Raw genomic sequence first — 25,298 nt, 5'->3', positions numbered from 1 at the left:
TTGGAACCTATTCTTGGTTCCTCCTATCTTGGAAATCCAGAGGGTAAGCAGTAGATCCCACCCTACAAAGATGATATACATAATTCACTTAAGTGAGATAAGGGACCTTGGTGGAAACAACGGGGACTATTCATTTTCTCTTGCTTGGAGTTCCCTCCCCACAGCAGAAGTAGCAGGGGGAGAGAGAACTGCAGCACTAATCTACTATGGGAGCAGATAAATGAATACTATGCTCCAGATTTTTCATAGCAATTACTTTTGTAACACACGTATAAATGCACGTTTGTAGCTATTTTTATCACTTCCCTATCCATATGCTGTTCGAATAGTGAAGAATATATTCAAGAAAGTGAATTGCACGCAGGAAGCATTAATTATTGTGGCTATAGAAGCAAATCCCAAATCACTACTATATTCCCAGTTTTTCCCTATTAAAATGAGCTAAGTATTTCTACACTTGCTCCAAAGTAAAGATGCCTCGAGTTGTCTAATCCTTTTGTAACTGAATTTCTTAAGCTCCCCAAATATCAGAGCTAACTAGCTAGCTCTGCCCCTGTGAGACACTGTCTTTCACAAAAGAGAAAAGATTTTCAAAGCAGTTAACTTTAGTAGGAGACACTGCATATTAAATAAACTAAGCTCTGAACTCCCAGTGTCTCCTCTCCTAGAGAGGAGAGGCATTTCATTGCCGCGCTGACCACAATTCCATTTAAAAAGGACGGAAATGGGGAAGTAACTGTGCCATTTCTAAGTGCCCTGGCCTGTTCTGCCCTCTAGTCAAGTAGAACGGGTCCTGGAAGACCTTGGGCGACGGGGAGGAGACGGTGTGTGCTGTAATTACCCTGGTCTAGGGTGGCAGCCGGCCCTTCGGCGTGCAAGCGCAAACAGCGGCGTCGGGCATGACAACGGTGGTCCGCCGCCGCGGAGCTTCCAGGGTGTCGGGGGAGGGCCTCGGCGGGGAAAGCTGGAAGCCGGATGCCGCCGGCCTCGCGGAGCCTCTTGGCGCTGTCCATACTGATGAGCTCCTCGGCTGACACAGGCAGGCAGAGCGAAGGCGGAGCAGAGGAGGCAGAGGAGGCGCGGAGGCAGGCGGCAGAGCCGCGCACCCGGCTTTGACGTCGCCCAGCTGCGGCTAGCAGCTCGCGCTCTCAGCACGTAGCGCACAACGTGACCACACACAGCCTCCCTCTCTGGCAGCCCGGCAGCCCGTCCGCCCGCTCTCGGCTTCGCCTTCGCCCTCCTCCTCCTCCTCTCGCCTCCGCGGCGCGCACCCCCGCGCACACCCAGGGATTCCGGCCGGCGTCGAGCCCTGGGCGCTCCGCCGCCTGGCCCGACACCTCTGCCGCAGCTGGGGCCCGAGCGGCGGCCACGCAGCCGGGTGTCCTCTTCAGGCGGCCGCTCCCGCGTTCACCTCTGGATGCCAGCACTACGTTAGCCCAGGCGGGGAACCCCTTCTGCGGCTCCCTGCTCTAAACTCCCGCCTGTCCCGACCGCCCCCACCCCTCCACCTGGCGGGGGCGGCGCGGAAGCGAAGAGGACGCGCGCGGTGCCGGTGGGCACGCGTAGACGTGTGTGCGGATCCGGTCTCGGCTTGGCATTCTCCCTCCCTTGCAAGTGGCGGTGCCTGGACTCTGCTTTCGGCTCCCGGAATCGGTGCGGGCGCCCGGAGCCCTCTCTTCGCTGGCGGGGCACTAAAGGCTATTTTGGAGAACGGTGGTGGCGGCGGCGGCGGCGGCTGAGGCTGGTGCCCGAGAGAGCTCCAGACGCACACTCTGCTCCTCTTCGGTCCCTCTCCTCCTTCTCCCCCCCTCCCTTCCCTGCCTCCCCACCCCCGTCCCCCTGGCCCCACTCCTCCTCTTCCTCCTCCTCCTCTTCCTCCTCTCCCCGCTCGGAGATGCGAGCCTGTATCGTGTAACAGGATTGGCGTTGCAATGGCAACTGATGGAATGGGGGAAGGCAAGACAGCAGGGCTGGGGGCTCCGGACTGCGGGCGGGCGGGCCGCTGCCGCCGCTTGACGCTCCTCCGGGGACCTTCGCGAGTTACTTTGTAAAGGCGAATCCAGGCGAGGAAGCCCCTGCTCCGTGCCGCGAGTCAGAGGCCACTTCCTGCTCCGTGGCTGCCCGCGTCAGGCTTGCAGCGCTCGGCACCCCCGGCCCCTGGCCCGCGCCCGCCGCCAGCCCAGCGCGCCGCCGCCGCCGTCGCTGCGGAGACTCGAGCCCGCTACCCTGAAGAACACTTCGCCTCCCGGTCCCCTTCCCATCACGCCCCCTGCTCCTCCCCGGCGCCTGCGATTTTCCCAGGCGCCCGGTGTGAGTGCTGCGTGCGTGTGAGTGTGTGTCGGGGTATTGTGTTGTGGGAGTGTGTGTGTGCGTGTGTGTGTGTGTGTGTGTGTGTGTGTGTGTGTGCATGAGTGTGGGGTGTGCGGGGCTCCTGCGCTCCGCTCACGGCCGCCGCCGGAGAAGGACAGACGGACGGCGCTTCCTTCTTCGGCGAGCGGTTCCTGGGCACCTCGGCTCGGCCCGGGCGCGAGTGGAGCGCGCTCGGCTGGCCGCCGGCCTCCGGAAGGTCCCGCTGCATCCCCCCTGGGCTGGATATGTTCATGTTCACGTGAAGATGGATTTAGTGTACGGTCTCGTGTGGCTGCTGACAGTCCTTCTGGAAGGGATCTCTGGCCAAGGAGTATACGGTGAGTGCAATCGCGACGCTATCGTGACCTTGTGATTCTTGGGCAACATAGGCTGGCGAGCGAAAATGCACGACTCGCGCCGTTCCGGGGCCCCTCCCGGCGTGGCATTTGATTTACACTTCATCACGTTATTGGGAGCGGTGAGGAGGCAGCGAGCGCGCTGCGGGTTGGGTTGCGAGCCGCTCCCCCAGCGCCTCGGCTGGGCTGGGAGTTGGGTCGAGCCGGCAACATTGCACTCTTGCGAACGAGTGGCTTTGCACTTGATTTATCCCCGCTGGGGAACGGAGCTCTAGCAGTCCTTGATTTAATAATGATTTGGCTCCTTGCATTGCCGCGGTGTCTGTGCCGTGGTTTCCCCCGAAGGGAAGCTCCGAATGTGACCCCAGTGAGCTCCCCATCCCTCTCCGTCTCCCGCCTCCTTTTCTCCACCTTTTCCTTTTTTTTTTTTTTTCTTCTTCTTGGTGAATGCTTACATGACTTCGTTTTCCGGCTCAGGAAGTGGGGTGACAGTTGAGTTGCGTTCTGCACCAGCGTTGCCATGAATACTGACTTGGGGAGGGGAAAATAGCAGGCAAGATTCTCGGTGCCAGACACAATTAAGGGACATGTTTATGTGAATGGATGAGCAAATGCATGAATGAACGGATGGCCAAGTCTGCGCGTCTTGGCTCCGGGGCAGGACACCAGCTCGCTGCAACAGGAACACAACGACAGTTCTCTGGAAAACCCAGGTCTGGGCCGGTTAGGACCAAGAGAAGGGCGAGCTTGTTAATTTGGAGATTTTTAAGTCCTCAAGAGCAGATCTAGGTTCCTTTGCCTGTCAGCAGTTGGCACCCTTGGCTTTCGGGATTGAAAGATACACTCACTCACACACACACACCCAGACTCTGGTTGAAAGGCGCCTCATTTCCTGGGACCAGCAGGCAGTGCCACAAAGGAAACATAACTTTTGTGATCTCAGAGGTATGGTAGGAAGGTTAAGAGAACAGCTATGGAGGGGACAGCGGCCACCACTCTGCTACAGCTCTCCTAGGGTCAGGGTGTGCTGGACACTCAACTGCTGCCTTTGGTATCACTCTAGGGTTTAGACCCCAGCGCTGCACTGCTAGGTCAATGGCTGTCCCTGGGCAAAGGGCATGAGTGTTTGCAGAGGTTTCCCTGCAGACCCTGGAACTTACTGCAGAGTGGGTGCGGGTGCAAGGGGACTTTGAATACTTAAACTCTCTGGGAACGTGGTGTGTGCCATGGGCAGGTGTGTGGGGAAGGAGGCAGGAGATCTGACCCAGCCTTTTTTTACTGTCTCTGCTGTGTTTTTCCTGGCTTGAGTGTTTGAGGCGGTGGTCAGGAGGGGGTTGGGAGGGGTGAGCTTTGGCCCTCCAGCGCTCCATCTGCCACTCTTCTTTCTTGTCTTCCTAGTTCCCTTTTTGGCTCAGGCCAGAAAAGTTTCACTTTCTCCTACCTCTGTGCATCTTAATTTCCCCTCTCTACCCAGCCCCTCTTTCCCAAAGGAAAGAGAACCCGCTTGAGGTGGTGGTGGTGGTGATGATGGTGGTGTGTGTGTATGTTGAGAGAGATGTTGAAACTCCAGGCAGATCTTACTTCTTGGCTGACAGCAGGAGGTGGGGCCTTGAGGAGGGCAAGAATTTACTTATTGCTCTTTTGACTTCTGAACATCTTAGAGTGGCTGAGATTCTAGGGATAGAGGAATATTGGAGATAGAGCCTTATGAAGGAGCTGTTCCTTAACATGGGGGAGTCTGGATTCCTTTAATCCCATATCCAAGTCTTTATTTCTTTTTCATTTGTTCAGATCATTCCAGCTAAGAAGATTAAACAACAACTCTGTGTGTGTGTGTGTGTGTGTGTGTGTGTAGGAGATAATGAGAAGTTAGATTCAGGGATGGCAGGACATGCTGGAAGTGTCTGGATTAGAAAGGCATGGTACCATTTTCCTGTCACTTTTTGTCATTCGGATTATAAATCCTGGCACGGTTTCATTTTGGGCAGTGGAAGGGTAAGATCTAGGAGTGGGAACAAGTAGGAAACAGTTGCATTGAAATAATGCCCATGATGCTTAACAACAAAGGGGGATGCAGTTCTGCTACTGAACTAATCACTGTGATGAAGGTAGCGGTCTTTTTTTTTTTTTTTTTTTTCTGTTTTCTTTTAATATTGGTGTGGCTATTAGGCATCTGGCTTGGATTAGAATGGGGTTTGTGTGAAAATTAATCCATATCCCTGGTCCTTATAAATGTTACAGCTACTAGGTGGGTGAAAAAATATATTTATGTATTAGTTTTTAAATATGTTTTAGCACAAGAGTTAGGTTCTCACAGTGGGAACCCCTAACCTTCAGCATCAGCCTCACCTGGAAACTTGTTAGAAATGCAAATTATCAGGCCCCTCCCAGACTTTCTAAATCAGAAATTCAGAGTGTGGGATCCAGCAATCTGTGTTCCTTACCTTAGGTGATAATTGTGATGTATGCTTAAGTCTGAGAAACACCGATAAGGACTTCAGATTTCATTGCTGTGACTGTGTAAATCATGACACCCTTCTTAACCTAAAGTAGTTTGAATTTTATTTGTTGAAATGTTTATAGTGAGTTTATGTAGGTATAAAATATTGATCAGTTGTGGAAAGGACATAGACATAAGATTTAGTGTAAGGTTATAAATTGTGTTTTGAACATTTTATTTGAAGAAACATGAAAACGAATAAGTAAGAAAGCAGGGTAGTTGTAAACAGAGACTTTAAAGATCTACATTGGAATTTCGCTACCATAAAAATCTATGTCCCTTTATCCCTTTGTATTTGCTGATGTAAAACCATTCATGTTACACACAAAGTATTATTTCTTAATGTTTCCTTCTACTAGCTAAGTTAAAGGGGAAATAAAAATTGTCTTATAGTTAATTCAGACAAAATTATTTCATTGCAGCCTCAAGTTAACTTCATGATTTAGAAATACGTCATTGCAACTTTTCTTTGAAATAGCTAGTCAGTCCCTTCATTCTTCCACTTCTTGGCTGGAAAACTCTGAGCGTGAAATTCAGGTTTTTTTAAGTAATTGAGAATATTTGTTTTAATGCACAGATTATATTGTTTTGAGTAACTATAATCTTATTCCTCTTTTGCACAATTAGTTTGGCACCACGTTTAATACTTATGTTGTAAAAGTGTGTTCTGTAGACCCAGGAACTTACTGTTATTTATCTTGGGATATTGTTTAGGAAACTTACTGCACAATAGTTGAGATTTGTGTATGTGTGGCATTTAGGTAAGGGAAATTATCCATCATTTTATATCCGGCTGTCTACCCCCCATCAATAATTCTGATGTCATTAAAAAAGGCATTTAAAAACTGGCATTTTCCTGTATATCTCTTAACTCTCCCACGCCAGAGATAGTATTACAGGGATATAAATTATTTGAAAACACTTCTGAAAGGAAAATTGGAAAAAAAATAATTCTTTATAACAAAGCAGCATTAAAAAAAATTCATGTAGACTTCCTAAGACAGCTGTTAAATATTTTGATGGATAATACTCATTTGGAGATATATTTGTGTAGTTTTTAAAATCCATTTTCTTGAGTTACAGATTTGACTTTCTTGAATTTTAAAAAGTTATTTGTATTCAAAGTTTTTTTCCTGAGAATACTCTTGGAATTTGAAAGTTTTGTTTTAGTTACTGAAAACCAGAGTCCTTAAATGAACAGTGAAATGGTATCAACTTTTGGTATTATTTTGTTGGACTTCCTTTGTATTAGTTTTAGGATACCTGATTAAGCACAGCATCAAGGGTCATAATAAACCTCAGCTATATGTATACTTAACTGAAATACTTAGAGCCAAGCGATCAAAACATTTTCCTAGTTTTGAAAGTTTTCTTTGTAAGTTTTTGTGCAGTTTGGGCTGTTTAACTGTGTTTTCTAGAGATCTTACATCTCTAGAATCATATATTGAGAATCCTATCTCCCATCGACTTCTCAGTTGTTTTGCTAAAAAAGAAAAAAAAAACTACTGTATTGCCACACACTGTATTTTTACTTCTGGCCTATCATGCCCTTAATTTCCAAGGAGACTCATAAAAGATTATAACTGCATTACCACAAGACAAATCTACAAGCGAAAAACAAAATAAAAGTCCATGTCTGAATGGTTTTTAATGGGAGCCAGTCGACCAGTGAGTAGGTATCCTGAAATGGTTAATGCACTATCTATATAGTTCCCAGGATGTGCTGGAAATAATAAATAGAATAAGTTTATCAAACATATGTGTATGACAAATTAGCAAGCTATATTCACTCAATTCCAGTAATATCAACTAATATCATATAATTTAGCTATGACATTTAGTGTGGATAGGAAAGATCTGGAAGATAGCCCAGCCTGTCAGTGGGTCGAATCTGAATGGACAGATTGATCCAAAGGATAAGAGCGCTCTAGAACATCAGTTGACCATTGCATCCAGTCCCAGGATGTTGCCATCCTCATGGCAAAGTTATCCTAAGTGCGTTGAATTGTGATTTTTGCCCATTTTGAGTTTGGAGAGGCCCTATGATCAGAGACTGCTTTTGGCTGAACACATATTTAGGGTGTCAGCCTATGGCAGGAGAGGGGGATATAACTTTAATAAATGTTGCTGAAAAAAATCAATCTAAAGCTCTACCACATACAGCCAACTCTTTCTCTGTTCCCACTCTTCGCCCCACTGTTCCTATATGCAATACACGTACACATAAACAGACTCATATTGTCACCACCTTGGCCACCATCATATCACCATCACCAAGAGTGGGCTGTCCTTTGTATCTTGGGATTATTTTTGTCCATTCAAGGTTGAGAATTTGCATGCAAAGTGGGAAGATTATTTAAATAATATTACTTGCTCATGTCTTATAGATCCCTAGGAAAGTCCTTAAGTGGGCTCTTAAGTATTTTAGATTGAGCAGGTTGTACATCAAGCCTAAGGAATCATTTTCTAGAGAATAAGTTAGAAAGGATGCCAGGGTGAAGATATTTAAGACTCCGATGTAAAAGTGTAGAGATGGAGTTCTGGTGAATAGAGATATCACTAAAGAAATCCAAGGAAAGCATTTTTCGTGGTCTTGATTTCTTGGATTAATTTTATTGTCTCTGATTCTGACTCTTCTTATTGATACTATACAATTATTTTTGTTTTTGTTTTATAAGGTGAACCGCCTTAAATCTGTTTTGAGAAGTAGGCTACAAGCAAATTTTTCTGAAGGAATGTGCTCTGTATTCTTTCACAACTTACTCTTTTAGTGTGATTGTGGTGGGGCTTTCGGAGATAAGACCTACCAGCATGAGCCTTATGGGTTCAGTTTATGTCTTTTTAAGACAGTGTTAGGAACTGTGATTGTGGGTTGCTTTCTAGCTGTAGAGGTAATTCATCATTCACATTCTCTGACCTGGTCTTTATGCTTTGGGAAAAGTCTTGAAAGAGTTGGGTTTAAGGCTTACAACCTACAAAAGGCAAAGGCACATAGATATACCAGCCTAGTCCTGGAACTGAGCTCTAGAGTGGTGCTTTCTGGCAGCTGCAGTAAACTAAGGGAATGTGCCATCAGTTCTGAGTTGAATTGGAGAATGTCGTACTCTCCTTTTTGGCTATTTTGGAGGGACAAGCAAAGTATTATAATGAGGGCATTTCAGGTATGAATAGGGTGAGCGTTTTCAGCTTCATTGTTATTGCTGTTAACTGAATAGTCCTACAAAATGAAATTTCAATCTTTGTTTCAGTGACTGTCGGTGTAAATATACCACTTACATCAGACTGAATAAGTGATTGTATTCATAGGAAACTGTGCCCTATTTTTATTTTCAAATCCAATTAATAAACTTTTGGGCCTATACAATTATAAAGTTGTGAGAAGAGACTATAAGATGTCATTAAATTTTCCCACTACTTTAAGACCAGTCAAATGGCAAATATGCCAGTCAAATGGCAGTCCTGAGTTGTTTATGAGATTTCTTTACAGAAAGAAATTTCACAACTCTTTTTTCCAGAATGCAGGCACATCCATTGGATGGATTTTTTTCCCAACCTACTAATAAAATTTGTCATGTTGCATTATTGGGGCACACACTTATTTTCCATTTTATGCCAGTGCAGTTCCATTTCTTTCTTTCTTCTGAAAAAAAATGTTTATTTATTTTGATAGAGAGAGAGCACATGCAGGGGAGGGGCAGAGAGAGAGGGGGCAGAAGATGTGAAGTAGGCTGTGTGCTGACAGCGACAGCCCAATGCTGGGCTAGAAATCAACAACCATGAGATCATGACTTGAGCCAAAGTTGGATGCTTAAGTGACTGAGCCACCCAGGTGCCCCTCCATTTCTTTCTTACTATACCTCCTTACACTGATCCCAGTTAAGCTTTTTTTATATTGGTTTCTTACCACTTTTTCGAGATACTATACCTTTTCTAAGCTTGGTTTCAAAACGCTTTATTTTCATTTCTGTTGATATCATTGATTGAATTCAGTAAGATGATGATTTCCATTTCATAATCCAAATCACACATTCCCCAGAAATTATAATCACAGGAAATTTCAAATATTAGGAAAATATTTTTGGGCTATTACACATTTACTATAAATATATTAATTAAAGACATTGTTACGTAGCAACAGGGGTTTTACAAATGATGAGGTAACTTATTCTTTGTATCTTTTAGTGTGCTACCTTTATAGTTTTTCATAAAAGTAGGAGACATCAGTTTCTTACTGTTCCACTCAACACTCAACACTCAACTCAACACTCTACTGCTGTGTGGTTGACAGATAGGGTCAAGTATGTGACATGTTACCATATCTGCAAGCAGCCTATTTTTTGTTTTATTTCTTTGTAATGAGAATGGGAGGGATAAAAATCATTGAGTGATTCTGTGGAAAGGGAAACATGTCTGTCTGAAAGAGGAAAGGTTGATTCATAGCTAGGCCTCCCAGAGTCCTAAAGGACAGCAGAAAATGCAGCTCAGATCTGAAAAATGTAAGTAGGAAATAGGATGCTAGCCAGAAATGACGGTTAGAAAATGTATCCACCCTTTAAGTAATGGGGAAAAGCAAAATAATTTTTTTTTTCTGAAGTAATTAGAACTTTGTTCATGTGTGTCAAACAGAAGAAGTAAAATGTTTGCCATTTGACTGAAAAACATCTTCAGGAAGATTTTTCTGGTCTCCTGAAAGGGAAAGATGAGAAACTCTTAAATAGAGGCTATGGTCCTGCAGACCACATTATCCTTCTTACTAATTAATTGTATGACTTGGGTACATAAGGAGAGAGAGGCACAGATTAAGCATCAGGGCATTCTGTTATTTCTGAGTGGAACTGTGTATTGAGTTCATGCCTTGCCTCAGGTAGATGTCCACCTGAACAGGAGGGGGCTCCTGTGAGTATGCCCAAGGAGAGAAAAATCTGAGGAAGACAGGCAACTTTTCAGAAATTATGGCCAGTGGGAATTCTGTACAGATTCTGGGCAAATGTAGGGTAACTTCTGGTAATTCAGTCAACAAATCAATGTATAACTGCTGTGGATAACGTGTAGCTGTGTGGTGTAAAGGCTGTGAACTGAAAGAGTTTATAAGTTAATTGAAGAGATAAAACTAAATGGGGAAACAGACAAAGTAAGGCTGTAAGAAATATATAAGTTTGTGCCTAAAAAACAGAGAGCAGTTACCATTGATATTATGGATGGAGGAAAGTTGAAAAAGCTGATACATCCTAAGTTGAGCCTTGAAAGTAGGTTGGCATAATACTGATAAAGAAGGTGGAAATGCACTGCCACAGCACAGATCCCAGCTGTAGGAATCATGGTCCATAAGGAAAAATAACCCTAGAATGCATATCTAAGAAAGCGTAAGCTATTTCTCCAAAGTATACCCAACTAGAAAGATATTATCTGTCATTTAGCCTCCACCTTCCTCTGCAAAAGTCTGTAAGTCTGGGAAATAAATTTCATTGTGTGATATTCTAGAATGTGCTCAGATATTTATGTCCACCAAGATTTTGGATTTGGTCAGTTTGAAGCCAACTGACTGCTCATTAGAAGATAAGACAGTTATCAGAGCGCTTTGTTGGCTCACTCAGTGTGGAGCCTGCTTGGGATTCTCTCTTGCGCTCTCTCTCCCCCTCCCCTGCCCACTATCTTTCTCTCTCTCTCTCCCTCTCTCTCCCTCTCTCTCCCTCTCTCTCTCTCTCTCTCTCTCTCTCTCAAAATAAATAAGGTTTTAAAAGAAACATTAAAAAAAAGAAGAAGATAAGACAGTTGTGTTTAAAGTTCTGGCAACCTTGGGAAGCTTTGAACCTACACAGCAGTTCCTCTTGGACTTAAAGTCAAAGACTTTTCAAAGCCCTTTCAGAGTGTATACTACTTAGAAGCAGTGGACTGTGGGTCCAGAATGACTTGAAATGTCATGTTGATTTTTACAAATGTACAGCCACTGAGATGAATGCATTGTCGTTATGAAAAGTGAGGTATATGCTTTCATTATTGTTTTTTACCCTTGTGCAAAGCAGCAAGATGTGGTTGAAAACTTGAGGAATTTAGGCTTGCTTCTGGTTCAGCTGTGTTGCTTTACTGGGTGACCATGGACAAAAATCTTAATCTCTGTATCCCTCCGTTTCCACATGCAGTCAACTGTTAGGAAAGTGGGCTGTTACATAAAGGGAAGCAAGAATAAAAATGTATGGTTGCTTTTTTATACCTGGGATAGAGGGAGAGTGCATGAAAAGTGTTCTCCATCTCCTTAAGAAAGTACACTCAGGTGTGCTAGCAGTTGGACCTCATAATAGGCCTGCCATTTGGTTCTTAGAACAGAGTACAGAACTAGTAACAGAGAAGAAGTAATTTTTTCTGGAAAAACATTCCAGTGTGTCAGTCTAGCAGAAAATAAGTGTTATATTTTAAACAGTATATCTAATATTAATATGTGCATGAAAATGCTATTGATATTACATCTTGTGTGCGCATATAATTGGTATTGCACCTCAAGCTAACCTCTTTCTCTCAATTTGCATAACCCTGGAATTTCTTCTACTGCTCCTTACTGGCGGGGGGGTGGCAGTGGGGAACTGCTAACCCCACTCTCTGCCTCATTTACGAGCTCCACTGAGGGGCGCCTGGGTGGCTCAGTTGGTTAAGTGTCCAACTCTTGATTTCAGCTCAGGTCACGATCTCATGGTACGTGAGTTCAAGCCCCAGGTCGGGCTCTGCGCTGACAGCCCAGAGTCTGCTTGGGATTTCTGTCTTGGTCTGTCTCTGCTCTCTCTCTCTCTCAAAACTAATTAAATAAACATTAAAAAAAAGAACTCCTTTGAATATTAGTGTAACCTAAACTTTATGTGCATGAGTGTATTTACATATGTGTGTTCAGATTATATATAAATCTTGCTTTTGTATCAGGGAGCAAGAATATTCTTCTATTTTTATTTTTTTTAAATGTTTTATTTATTTTTGAGAGAGAGAGAGAGAGAGAGAGAGTAAGAGCAGGGAAGAGGCAGAGAGAGGGAGACACAGATCCGAAGCAGGCTCCAGGCTCCAAGCTGTCAGCACAGAACCCGATATAGGGCTTAAACCCGTGAACCACGAGACATGACCTGAGCCAAAGCTGGATGCTTAACCAACTGAGCCACCCAGGTGACCCAAGGAGCAAGACTATTCTTAATGTCCTCCTCTTTGACACTAATTGAAAATTAGCTGTCTATAAATGTAAACTATTTGAATGGAAAAAAGTAGGAATTACTTGTAAAAATATAAATATTTGATAGTATAAAAATAAAAACAGGGAAAATGAAAAATTATCAAATGAGGCTATTGCACATTTATTGTGTATAGCGTCTAATTTTGGTCCAAAACTGACCAAAATTGCTATTTCTCACCTACTCAACTAATTGTTTAAAAAAAATCTTTAGAATTAACCGAAAAGGTTGGAATTTTGTCAACATTAAACTGTAATGTATATGTACATATACGTATATATATATATATGTATATATATATACACACACACATATATGAAAACATTTTTGTACTAGTGCATTTTAATTATACTCGGCAAATACTATATTTTTTGTGGGTGAAAGTTAGTTCACATAAATAATCCCTATTCATATCACTAATTAGATGGGAAAAATTAGGCTGTCATTTGAGTATCAGGATATTAGTTAGATATTCATTGGGAATATTGGTCAAGTAACAATATTGGTTCCGAAACAAAACCAAAAGGTCATATTTTCTTAGGACCTTAAGCAGACAAAACATTATTAGTTGAGAATAATTTTCCCCATTATGTGGAATGAACAGTGTTGACTTAGTGAAGTAAGTCACCATAAGGGCATACACAGGAGATTCTGTCGTGTGCACAGATTCAACTGATGTTTTGTGTAGTTTTGGAGTTGTCAGTGTTACCTCAGTACCTCAGAATTAGTGAAGTTATTATCAACAAGCGATATAGTTAATATTTTTACCCTGCTTCTGAATTTGCTCCTTGTTTCATGGTTATTCTACACTATTCTTATGATTCTCCCCTTGTTCTTTTATTCACTTATATTTATCATTTGGTTCAATTTTCACACTGGACTATTCCACCTGTACTGTTCCCCTGTGTAGAGCTGCTATATTAATTTTATTTTTTAAATTAAAAAAATGTTTATTTTTGAGAGAGACAGAGTGCTAGCAGGGGGAGGGGCAGAGATGAGCCGTCAGCCCAGAGCCCCATGCGGGGCTTGAACCTATGAACCGTGACATTGTGACCAGAGCTGAGGTCGGACACTTAACCGACTGAGCCACCCAGGCGTCCCTGCTATATTAATTTTAAAATTTTCAGTCTTACTTCACAATCAGTGCTCAATCTTTGGGTGATTTTATTCTCACTTTGTCATGTATAGATTCATCTATGTATCATTGCATAAGGAGATGCAAGTCTGTTCTGTCATGACCACTCCCTGCAATATTTAAGCTACATGGTGACATCATCGCTGTGAAGATTAGGGTTTCTAAACTTCCCATTCTTTACCTAAGACAAGAATAACCCCCAGGGGGCTTCAGCCTTTTACTCAGAGGCTACTTATTCTCTGATTATTTCCTGTGCTTCACTAACAAACATCTCTCCAGTTGCAGCAGCTGGGGTTGAAAGTCTCCTTCTTTCTGCTCACTGTGATTCCATGATTTTACCATTGAACTCTATTCTAATTATATGTTATTTGGGTGAGCACTTCAAAAGCATCTAAGTTTTTAGTTTTCTATCATCATTAAAAACAAACTTGTTCATACCTCAACTCTAAACTTACTTATGCGAAGGAAGTACTTTGAAACCTTTATGGCTTACCCACCTCTTCAGTTTCAGAGAAATATTAAAAGACTCTTATCTGTCTAGATATAAATAGATATGCACACACTATAAATGTATATTTGTATATAGAGCATATATGTATATGCTCTAAAAATATATTCACATATATTAATTGTGTTTATGTATGTGTGTATGTGTGAGTGTGTTTGTGTATTCATGGAGTAGGTGTCCTGGATTAGTATACATTTTAGATTAAGCTGGAGGAATTGGATGGTTTTCCAGCTTCTCTTGCAGAGATGACTCTGATTCAGTGTTGTCAGCAGGGCATGCAATCTGTTAACTAACATTCGTTTTGTTTTTAAATATCCCTTTGTGATACTTTCATGTTCTTCTTGTTCACCAGTTTACATTACCTCTAGAAACTTACATTACTTGTCTTTCCTTCTGTTTTTTGCAGTTGACAGAAGAGAAGTTTTTCTTAGCTGCATAATAGCACTACATGGTCAGTTTATTTTGTTTGCAGTACAGTGATGAGTACACTTGAAGCCCAGTGTCACTGGTATTCTGAGAAGACCATCCCCCGTGTCTCTTGGCCAGGTCTTTACAGTAGGTCTTTTCCCCTTTTTAGTGAGCTTTTAGAGCATCAGACATATCTACATCCAAATGAGGATACTAAAATTCATCTATAAACTAAATTTAGGTAACTTGAATTATATGCCTTCTTTTTCTATTATTGAAAAAGAACTAAAAATAGGATCTAGTAATTTTTTTGATAAAATAACTGCTATTTATTAAGTGTCTACTATTGCCACACCTTGTACTAGGTGCTTGTGCATATTATGCTATACTCTGATCTTTGGGTGAGATGGATGAAAAATTAAATAACCACCATATAGTTACTTGTGCCTAAGTTTGGAATCATATATGAAGTATATGCAAGAATAAGTATTTGTGTATATTGTTATATGTATTATTAAGCTTTATTCATATGTGTGTGTGTATATAACTTCCTATGATTAAAACAAGCAAGTTAGCTCATGTGCCATACATGAAACTTACCTCAAACAGTATATATGTGAAATGCAAATTGTGTGATAAATTCTAGCTTTTTGCCCGAGAAACATATATAGGCAGCTAAAGTCAGCATTTTATATCATACAGCCTTCTTTTTTAGAAAGGAACGATAGGATTTATAATTTTGGTTTTTTTTTTTCTTTTTAGAATTGAAATGCCCATACTGAGGGCTCTCTCTGGTGTCATTTATTTTTGGACTGAAGGGATATTTTAAGCTTATTCATAATTAGTGACCTGTAAAAATGAAGACATGGCTCTACTAGATATTCTGCAGAAGTAGTTCTATTTTTCCATGTAAAATAGTAGGCATGTGCTTATAAAAAATAACCACTGTCAACTGTACTGCTTTATTTTCCCTCAGGCTGATTAGCAATCATTGGCCTTGGTAAGATTAATAGTTAAATGTCATATTTGGCCTCATTTTGCCTTGAGATCCCTCCAGGTACTACTTGGGCTTTTTTTTTTTTTTTTTTTTTTTTGCTCAGAGTTAATTGAGGGGACTATATCAGCGGGTTCCTTTTTCTTAAAAATCTTGTTGTGCTCAAGAGGACAGTTGATTGCAAGCTCTGTTCTTCTCTTAGCTGCCAGTGAGCTCCTGAAACCTCAAAGCTTACAAATTAGTGCAGTTTAGTGATTTGTTTTAGGCTTTTAGCTACGGCATTTGCTACCATAAAAGCCATTTTTCCTATGCCTTTTGAATGCAGTGATTGTGTCATATAGTATAACCCTGTACCATTCTGGCTATTGTGTGATTGATACAGAAACTGCTTCGATAGGAAACCATTTCAAGAGAGAACAGGAAAGGTATTATATTCGGCTGTAGTGCCATGCATTTCTAAGCAGCTGATGTTTTCTTTAACTGATAACCACCCCCCAAATTTTCAGAGGCTATTGAGCCTTTAGAACTTTAACTCTTAATTCAGTCTGGCTGCAAAGAGCAATGCCTGAAGTTCATTATACATTCACATTTCATTAATTCCTTAATTCTGTAGGATGACTTTGTTGTTATTGTATTTTCAAGTCATACCTCTTTAAGAATGTGGAGAAATGTTAATTTAGTGAATTTTTCTCTAAGCAGTATTTTGCTCATACCTGAGCCAAATACTCAGAACTCTTTTTTTTTTTTTTTTTTTTTTCAACGTTTATTTATTTTTGGGACAGAGAGAGACAGAGCATGAACGGGGGAGGGGCAGAGAGAGAGGGAGACACAGAATCGGAAGCAGGCTCCAGGCTCTGAGCCATCAGCCCAGAGCCCGACGCGGGGCTCGAACTCACGGACCGCGAGATCGTGACCTGGCTGAAGTCGGACACTTAACCGACTGCGCCACCCAGGCGCCCCTCAGAACTCTTGATATACGGCTTTTTGCACACTGAAAATTGTAATAATATTGTCAAATGGAGCAGGCCATCGTATGTTTTGTAATCTTTTTTTTTAAGTTTTTTTTTTTAAGTAAACTCTACCCACAACATGGGGCTCGAACTCACAACTCCAAGATCAAGAGTTACATGCTGTACGAACTGAGCTAGCCAGGTGCCCCATGTGTCTTGTAATCTAACAATCTCAAATTACACTGCAAGCCTTTGTAAAGGAATGGATTCAAGGATGAGTCAAATCAAAGTTCAAAATAGTTTAATCATAGATTTTATGTTTTTACTACCTCACACATTTAACACTATATTTGGGAATACTTGCAGAAGAGAGTACACCCTATTTTTGTCTTTCTCCACTTCCAATTTTTGTATTTTGTGATACCTTAGATACATACTCTATTTTGGATAAAGGTGGATGGTGCCTTAAAGATTGAGGTATAAAATTATATACCTAAGATTTAAGTACATCTCTATGTTATGTTTTACCCTTTATTTCAGTAATATATAATGTTAGCAATTAATAGTCATTCAATTAAATGTCTAAAAAAGCTGGAATAGATTCTTAAACAAAATAAAGAATGACTGTGATTTTCAAGTATCTTGTGAAACCAGAAAATGCCATTTAAATATCTGTAGTTGTGACAAAACTTAAAGTCTAGATATTTTCAAAGATTATTCTAAGATTGCTCTAAGAATATTTTCTGGTGGCTTAACTATTGACAGCTTCTTATTCATTGTACGTAGCTGTCATCCTCCCAACAATTACCTTGACATTGTAGAGATTTTCTCATTGTTAATGAAAGACTCAGCATTTCTACAAATGGGAAGTTATTGACAAAGCAAATAAATGAAAACCATTAAAGCAAACTTCCAACATACTACTGTATGCTGCTCTGGGGGTTAGATTTTCAAATTACATAGGGAGAGGCAGGTATCTTAGGCTGGTCGTAATACTGGCCTGGAAACAGGCAGATCGCACTGGAATAGATTTATTGTTATTACAAGAAATAGTTGGGTGTAGGTCATGGGGACTGGTAGGATGGATCAAGGCAGAATGAGAGATGTCATCAGACGTTGGCTTCCTAGGAAATGAACACTGAGGTGAAGATTCACATGCCAGTCGTTCATTAGGGAGTGCTCTCTGTACTCCCTGTAAGGGGAGGAGGGAGCCTAGATTGAGTAGAGGAAGAAGTTGAACCGTGATTCAGTTGCAGCAGAGTCCTAAGCTGAGCTGATGGGAACTGTGAAGCTGGGATGGACCTTCAGAGATGTTCCAGATAGAGGAAAGTTCCTTTCTACCTACTTTTCTACCAATTGCGAGATGTGTGCTGCCCCTGGGTAAGATGGCTCCCTTTAGTAGAAGGCAAATCCTGGGAGGAACTCAGCTGTAAGCAATCAGCAGGCAATACTCTTAGAAGCTGGGAGAATGAATGTCTTTATGTAGAAGGGATTCTGAATAAAACACATTTTCTACATGTCACTCTTTATGGTTTTCATATTTGGTTGCTTATGGAGTTCATCCCATTGGAGAACTGGTCCTCCAGGAGCAAGTTTCTTTTCTTAAGGAAATATAAGAAGAAAGTTAGTGGGATGAACGTCAGCCCCTGCTACTGTGCCTGAGCTCAGAACCACACCTGATATTTATCATCCCCCCTTTTCTACCACCCCTTCTAGGAGCCTCCTACCTGCAGCTGGCAGCTCTGAAGTGACCCTGAAGAGCCTGGGATCATGGTTATAATGCCCATCTCAGGCTGCTTCCACAGATACTGCATTAGTCAGTTTGCTGTCAGAATCAGTAGGGCAGCATAAACAGATACATAGACCAGGGTCCCTGGGTACTAGGTGTCATCTTCCCTTCACATCGTGTTATAGCAGTCTTTCCTTTTCTTAACAGTCAGACTTAGTTATCCCTCCCTGAAAGGCTACTCCTTTCTTGGCCTGTTTATCTTCAGCACATAGTGGCTAGGTGGCAGCTGTCACAAGAGTTCAGGGCTCTTGCTGTTGTCCCTGGGGAAAGTGTTCCCCTCTGGGGACCAGGACATCTTAGCCACACAGAATTTAGAACTCTAGGGACTGAGAGCACAGGGACCCCATGTAGGTTACTAGGAATGAAGTTCAATGGGGTTCTTGGACTTGTGTATTCTACTTACTAGGGACACAGCTCCACATAATGGTCATTAATTTAGGGCTATATCAGGTCCTAGGCGTGTGGTGCCCAGTCCACTCAGGCCGTTGTCTCCAAGCTGCTACATCAGCTGCTCCTTCAAAATACTGTTCTATTATTCTGTCTGGCCAGCAGCTTTGGGACGGCACATGATATGATAGAACCAGTAGATTTTATGATCATAAAATATACTCATTGCTGTACCTTTTTTTCCTCTTCAGTGGATCCCTTTGTTTAGTACAATTTTATGAGGGCTCCCATTTGGGTGGATCATATATTCTGAAAGCCCTTGGATCGAGGTGCTTGCTGATTATAGGCAGTAGATTATAAATCCATACCCAGAATATCTTTAAGTTCTAATCAGGATGACTCTGCCCCTTCATGTATGAATGGGGTCCAGTGTAGTCAGTTACCACCATAACAGCTGGTTATTCTCTTTGAATGGTATATATCAGGGTCTCTCTTCCTGGTCAGTTGGTCACTTAGCAGCAGCACTAGCTAGATAAGCCTTGATGACTGGGAGCCTGTCTATGCTGCTTGCTTTGTGCATGTTGCCTGTACTTTTCTCTGTGGCTGCTTCCTTCTTGTACCTGTTGAACCAACACTGTGGTAACTGATGGCAAGCTGACTGATGTTAGCTGGTCAAGTCATTCTATCTATTATGCTGTTTATTGCCTTACTCTATTTATTGCTTTACTCTAATTACTACTGCTCTGTAAAAAGCCATCCCAACATAGCGGTATAAAATGGCCATTTTATTATATTCATGGATTCTGTGGCCCAGGAGTTCATACAAGGGACAATCATAATGGCTTATCTTTGCCCCATAACTTCTGAGCCCTTACCTGGGAAGACTTGAAAGCAGAGGATGAGTTGACATCTGGGGACTGGAATCATCTGGGGATATCTTCACTTACATGTGAGGTAGTTGATTCTGGCTGGCAGCTGGGACCTCAGCTGGGTTGGCAGATGGAAAGCCTACAAGTGACCTCTCCATATGGGCTCTCTCATAGTTTGGGGTTCATCACACCGTGGTGGCTGAATTTTAAAAGCATGTGTCCCAAGAGGGTAGAAGTGGTCTCTTGATCTTACCCAGGAAGTCACATGCACTGATTCTAAAGTAATCTGTCCTTTGAGGCAGAGATACAGGTCCACCCAGGTTGAAGGGAAGGGACTATAGGTCTTACTGCTTGATGGGAATAGTGTCACGTTCACCTTAGAAGAAGGATTTCTGGGATTAGAGAAATTGTTGCAGGCTTCTTTAGAAAATGAAGTCTGGTACATGCCTCTTTCATGGTGGAAGCAAATACGTGTAAGACAAAGATCTGTCAACTTTATGCCCATTCCCATAGGTACATTTGCATGTCTCTTCCCCTGAGTTATTGTTGCTGATATTCTGTTATTTCTCTTTCCAGTCCTCCAACCAACCACCCAGCCAGTCTATTCACTGCTGCCAATGAGTGTATATGTGTGTGTATTCTACAGCAACTTTTCTTTCCACATGAAGTGTATGATCACCAAAGTTCAGCATATTGAGTGGATTTCCCCTCATTGCTGTCTTTGAAGGAGCTTCAGGGCAGGTGCAGTACCTCTTTAGTTTGTGACACATATCAAGCCAACCCATCTGTGGAACATTATTGGACATGGTGGTCCCATATGGGACTTTTCATAAAGTCATGGGTATGAGTTGAGCGTAATGAGCCAGTGCTCTTTACCCAGGGTAGATGTAGGGGTCTGGACTGCCTTGCTTACTTGTGCATTCTCTGTCAACTTGTGTTGGGTCTCAGATGTACCATTTTCACCTAATAATGGGTTGCTACTGGACCTGCTTGATCTTACATCATTTAACTGACACAATCTAGCTTATAGTAGGCATTTTTGCTTATATAGCCTCTTAATAGCCTATGGTCAGGTATTCTGCCTGAACAAGGCCCAATAGTACATCATAAACTAATTTTCGAATGACTTATAATTCTCTGCTGCAAATGGCATGGGCTTCCTCAAAAACCTTAGGTGTCTATGTCGCGATTCTCTTTCTGGGACTTGCCTTAAACTCTGCATGGTGACTTCTCTCACCAAAGATACTTCTAATAACATGGAGTTTGTGGGGTCATATGACCCAAGCTTCAGGATTTCTTCAGTGCCACCTGTAACTTTTGCAAAGTCTTTGACTTTCCTGGGCCTCACTCCAACCCGGCATCTTTCTGTGGGACATGGTAAGTAGGTGACAGCAGTACTTCCAACATGGGGTATGTCCCTTCTGAATCAAAAGAGTTCTGTTAGGGATTTTGCTTCTTTCTTATTGATGAGCAGTGGGAGATGCAATAATTTGTTCTTTGGAAGAGTTGTCCTTGCATTCCTGAGGTCTTAGACACCTAAAACTTTCACTGATTAGGTGTTCTCTGTCCTCTGCACGTGTCTTACCAACGCTTATAAAGTACTTGCCGCTTTTTGCTTATGTGTCCCACTTAATAAAATTTATCGATATAATGGATTAATGTAATATTTTACGCAATGTTCAGTAAGTTCAGATACTTTCAGAATAGATTATGACAGAGAATGAAAAACTTACAGTCTTGAGTCAGCATGGTAGAAGTATACTGCTGTTTGCTCTCTATGAATGAGAACTGCTTTTGGTTCTCCTTTTTATTAGAGATGGATAAGAATGTGTTTGCTAGGTCAGTTGCCAAGTACCATAAAGTTGTATCCGTCTGTTATAGGAAAGATACCACAACTAGCCAAGCATCTACAATTGGGGATTCTGCTTGGTTGAATTTGTAGTGGTCCTCTCTCATCTTCCAGCATCAATCTGGTTGTATTGACCTGACTAGTGAATAAAATTAGGACATAATGCCTCCTTTAGGGTTTTAAGCATGATGCTAATATCTTCCATTCCTCCCAATAAACAATGTATTTGTGATTTGCTGTCTTGATTTAGAGTTGGGATAATAGAGATAATTAGAGAACCCCCTCACCCTCGCTGCCACTCTGCTGTTCTTATGATTAATTGGCCAACATTGCTTCTGAGGCTTAAGTGCCTCAGACTGGCCTCTGTTATTTAGAGACACTGTTGTTCCCCTGCCATCAGGGAATCAAGTTCCATATGACATCTCCTGGTGTTTGTAACCTCAGCAATGTGGAGACCCCCTCACCCTAGCACTCACACCACTCAGTTGGTGAATTTTCTGGCTTTAAGTAGCATAAGCACTCAAGCTTTACCACTTCTGTTAATCTTTTAAAGAGAGTCTTTGTTAGTCACTGCATGATAACAACACATTGTTTGGCTTGCCCCATTTCTAGAAAGCCTGGAGATAATGAAACAATATTCATACCTCCTCTTCCCTCCCCCAAATAACCAGTAGTCTTGGTAAAATTTTAAAATGCTTCATTGTCTAACACTGACCAATCATACATTTGATTTCCAAGGGGATTGTTATAGATCAAATTGTGGCCCCAATGCCATATGTTGAAATACTAACCCCCAATGTGACTATATTTGGACATAAGGCCTTTAAGGAGGTAATAAAAGTTAAATGAGGTCATAAGGGTGGGACCCTCATCCATTGGGCTGCTGTCCTTATAAAAAGAGGAAAAGACATTAGGAAAGTGTGCACTCAGAGGTGAGGGCACAGCAAGAAGTGGCCATCTGCAAGCCAAAGAGAGAGGCCTCTGGAGAAACCAACCCTGTCAGTACCTTAACTTTGGATTCCCAGCCTCCAGAACTGCAAGAAAATAACTTTATGAGACACCCAATCTGTGGTATGTTGTTATGGCAGCTTTTGGTTTATAATACAGGGGTCAGTAAAAGAAAGTGACTACAATAGCACAAGTCCATCCCCCTTATTAGGAATAAAATACACTCTTATGATCCCCTTTTCTATTATGTAGAAATTTTCTACTATGTGGACTTCTATTTCACCTAATAAGGGTGTTACTTGCAAGTAAGATTTGCAAGGCTTTCGTTCCAGTGTCATTGCATCATTTCCTGGGGTCCTCACAAGGATGTTAATAAATCCTTTATCCCAGGAAGATGCTCCCATATCAAAAAAACTCTCCATTGTTCACCTTTATATGCTTTCCCATCTTATTCCAGCATCCTCAGGATTCATTTCTGTACATACTCTCTTAGCTCCTGCTAGTACCTATTGGCTAAATCCATTTCCTTCAGAGTATAGTGGCTTTTCTTCCTCGGAAATTTTAACATCTCCATGGCTGGATTATGTAGTAATTTAACCCTGGTTGTTGGATTAACTGCCAGTAGGATGTTTAAGAGTAGATTCTAAGGGAGAAAAATGTTGTCTTGCTAGGCAGAGGTCTCTGCATCAATGAACTCTGTTTTCTGACTTTATGTTCCATTCCCTGTTGACCCAGAATACTCAGACTCAGTCCCAAAGTTACTCTACTGACTCTGCAGGCAATGTTCTATAGGTTCTGTGGCTCTTGTGGGCGTTGTCCTTTTCCTCTCTTTGTAGGCTCAGCATATCACCAGCCAGTTATGATTTATTCCTAGTTTTTGACCCATTAGGCAAGAGAGAATGTGGTGGCAGGTCCTGAGTGGGGCTAGTGTCCTCTTGCAGAGAATTGTCATTGGAATTGTCTTCAAGGAGGAAGCAGGAAGCACTAGCTTTGGACAGGGAGGAGTGTACCCCTCTGTAGGCACACAGAGTCCAGAGGGGCCTGATGATCAAGATTGGTGAGTGTATCAAACCTGATGTTCATTTCCTAGATTTCCAGACTCCACATCTTCCCAGTTAAGCCCTTTACTTTGATGTAGCCGACTTTCCAGGTAGATTCAACTGTATCCAGAGCTCCTTACCTTATAATCGAGTTCTGGACATGATCCCCTCAGGATTCTCTTACCCTCTGTAGGAAATGGTATTGTTTTCGTTTACCGACAAGGAGGATCTCTGACTTTCACAGTTCACTTTAAACAGATGATTGTATTAGTTTTCTATTGCTGTTTTCACAAATGATGACAACTTAATACTTCAATATAATTTTTGTTACAGATCTGTAGGTCAGAAGTCTGCTCTGTGTCTCACTGGGCTAAAGTCAAGGGGTCAGCAGGGCTGTGTTGATTTCTAGAGGCTGTAAGGAAGAATCCTCTTTCTTGTCCTTTCCACCTTCTAGAGACTGCCCTTATCTCTTGGCTCATGGCCTGTTTTTCCATTTCTAAAGGTCGTACTGTTGCATTTCTTTGTTCCTTTCTTCCTTCCGTAGTCACATCTCCCTCTCATTACTTTGGCCCAACCCTAAAAATCCAGGATATTCTCTCTGTTTTAAGGTCAGCTAGTTAGCAACCTTAATTACATCTGCAACCTTAATTTCTTTTTGTCATGCAACCTAGATATAGTCACAGTTTCAGAGAATTAGGAAGTGGACATCTTTGGGGAGAGGCAATTTTCTGCTAAACACAGTAAAAAAAAAAAACGATGTCTGCTTCCCATTAGCTTTCTCAAATGCGTGCGTAGTTCCCAGAAATAACCGTCTGATTCTATTAACTAGTTACTCCAAACTTTCAAGTATCTGAGACATTGTACACCTTCCTTTGGTAGATCATTTCAGTTCAACTAGGTAAGACATAGATAAAATTACATGGAGCTCAGGCACTCTCCATCATAGATCTCAGCCAATCTCCACAAAGAGCTATTGTTTCTACAGTATTCACCCTGGGATAAATGAATTTTATTCTCCTGGGAGAATTCATTAACTACTCTTGTTTAGGTTTTTTGTGTTTTATAGAAAATGAACTTTTTTATTCTGAAAGGCCCTAACTATGGCAATTTCAGTTCTTATGGTAATATTTTTTTTGGTCCATCTAAGATTCTTACTGGATAATAAAGATATGCCACTGTAGCACTCATAACTACCTATAGGTCCATGAATTGGTTGTTAGAAGTTAGGGGATGAAAATGGAAAGAAGATGGGTCAGACAATACCTTTCTTCTCAGCCTGAATTTGGCTCAGAATTTCAGCTACTCTCTGTGGTATGGTAATGTCTTGGCCAAATGTGCTGGCTCTTTAGGGATTTTTGGCATCCTTATTTCTAAGTTTCAGGTATAGTCCTTATTCATTTAACTTTTTTGAAAAACTGAAAGTTATATATTTTCTTTCCACTATCAGTTATCAATTTCTGGAGAAGTGTGTGTGTGTGTGTGTGTGTGTGTGTGTGTGTGTGTATCTGTATGTGTGTGTGAGAGACAGACAGACAGACAGAGAGAGAGAGAGAGGAATGAGAATGGTATCAGAAAGATCTTTGCAATTTTAAAAGTTATTACAGAATTATAAGATACTATCTCCTTATCCACCCTCTGTTTTCTTGGTTTGCTAGTATGTGACAGGACTTATTTTCCCTCAAGAAATAATTATATAAATTTGAAAAAAAAATATTTGAAACAATTTTAATGTCATCTTTATAAGCTTTAAACTTATAAATCAAAGTCTAATTCTGTTTAAGAACATAAAAATATTATAAATGTTGAATAAATTAATATTTTAAGATAAAGGGAAAGTACTTAGTGAATTTCCTACCATTGGAGTTAGTCTTCTTTATATATAATTTAAGAATATTTATGTGTCATCTGATACTTTTATTGGTTGTTATGTATATATAATGAAAGTTCAGGTTTCTCTGTGAATAATTTATTATGTCTAATAGAACGTTTGTTCTCAGGAATAATAGATGAG

At 41.6% G+C, this 25,298-nt stretch overlaps 1 protein-coding gene across 2 annotated transcripts in view; it reads left to right on the top strand.

Moving 5' to 3' along the window:
• The first annotated feature begins 1,313 nt into the window (after nt 1-1,313).
• MDGA2 (MAM domain containing glycosylphosphatidylinositol anchor 2) overlaps nt 1,314-25,298 on the top strand; it is an 865,051-nt gene continuing 841,066 nt past the window's right edge. For both annotated transcript variants that reach the window (XR_006704997.1, XM_045450889.1), the window contains exon 1: nt 1,314-2,687. Coding sequence is in view for 1 of the 2 variants with exons in the window: in XM_045450889.1 (XP_045306845.1) it covers nt 2,408-2,687 (280 nt within the window). In the remaining variant the exon portion in view is untranslated. The remainder of the gene's footprint in view (nt 2,688-25,298) is intronic.

The sequence above is a fragment of the Leopardus geoffroyi genome, chromosome B3, assembly GCF_018350155.1.
Source record: "Leopardus geoffroyi isolate Oge1 chromosome B3, O.geoffroyi_Oge1_pat1.0, whole genome shotgun sequence".
NCBI lineage: Eukaryota > Metazoa > Chordata > Mammalia > Carnivora > Felidae > Leopardus > Leopardus geoffroyi.
Note: the sequence above shows the minus strand (reverse complement) of the source record. Positions and strands in the feature narration are given on the sequence as shown.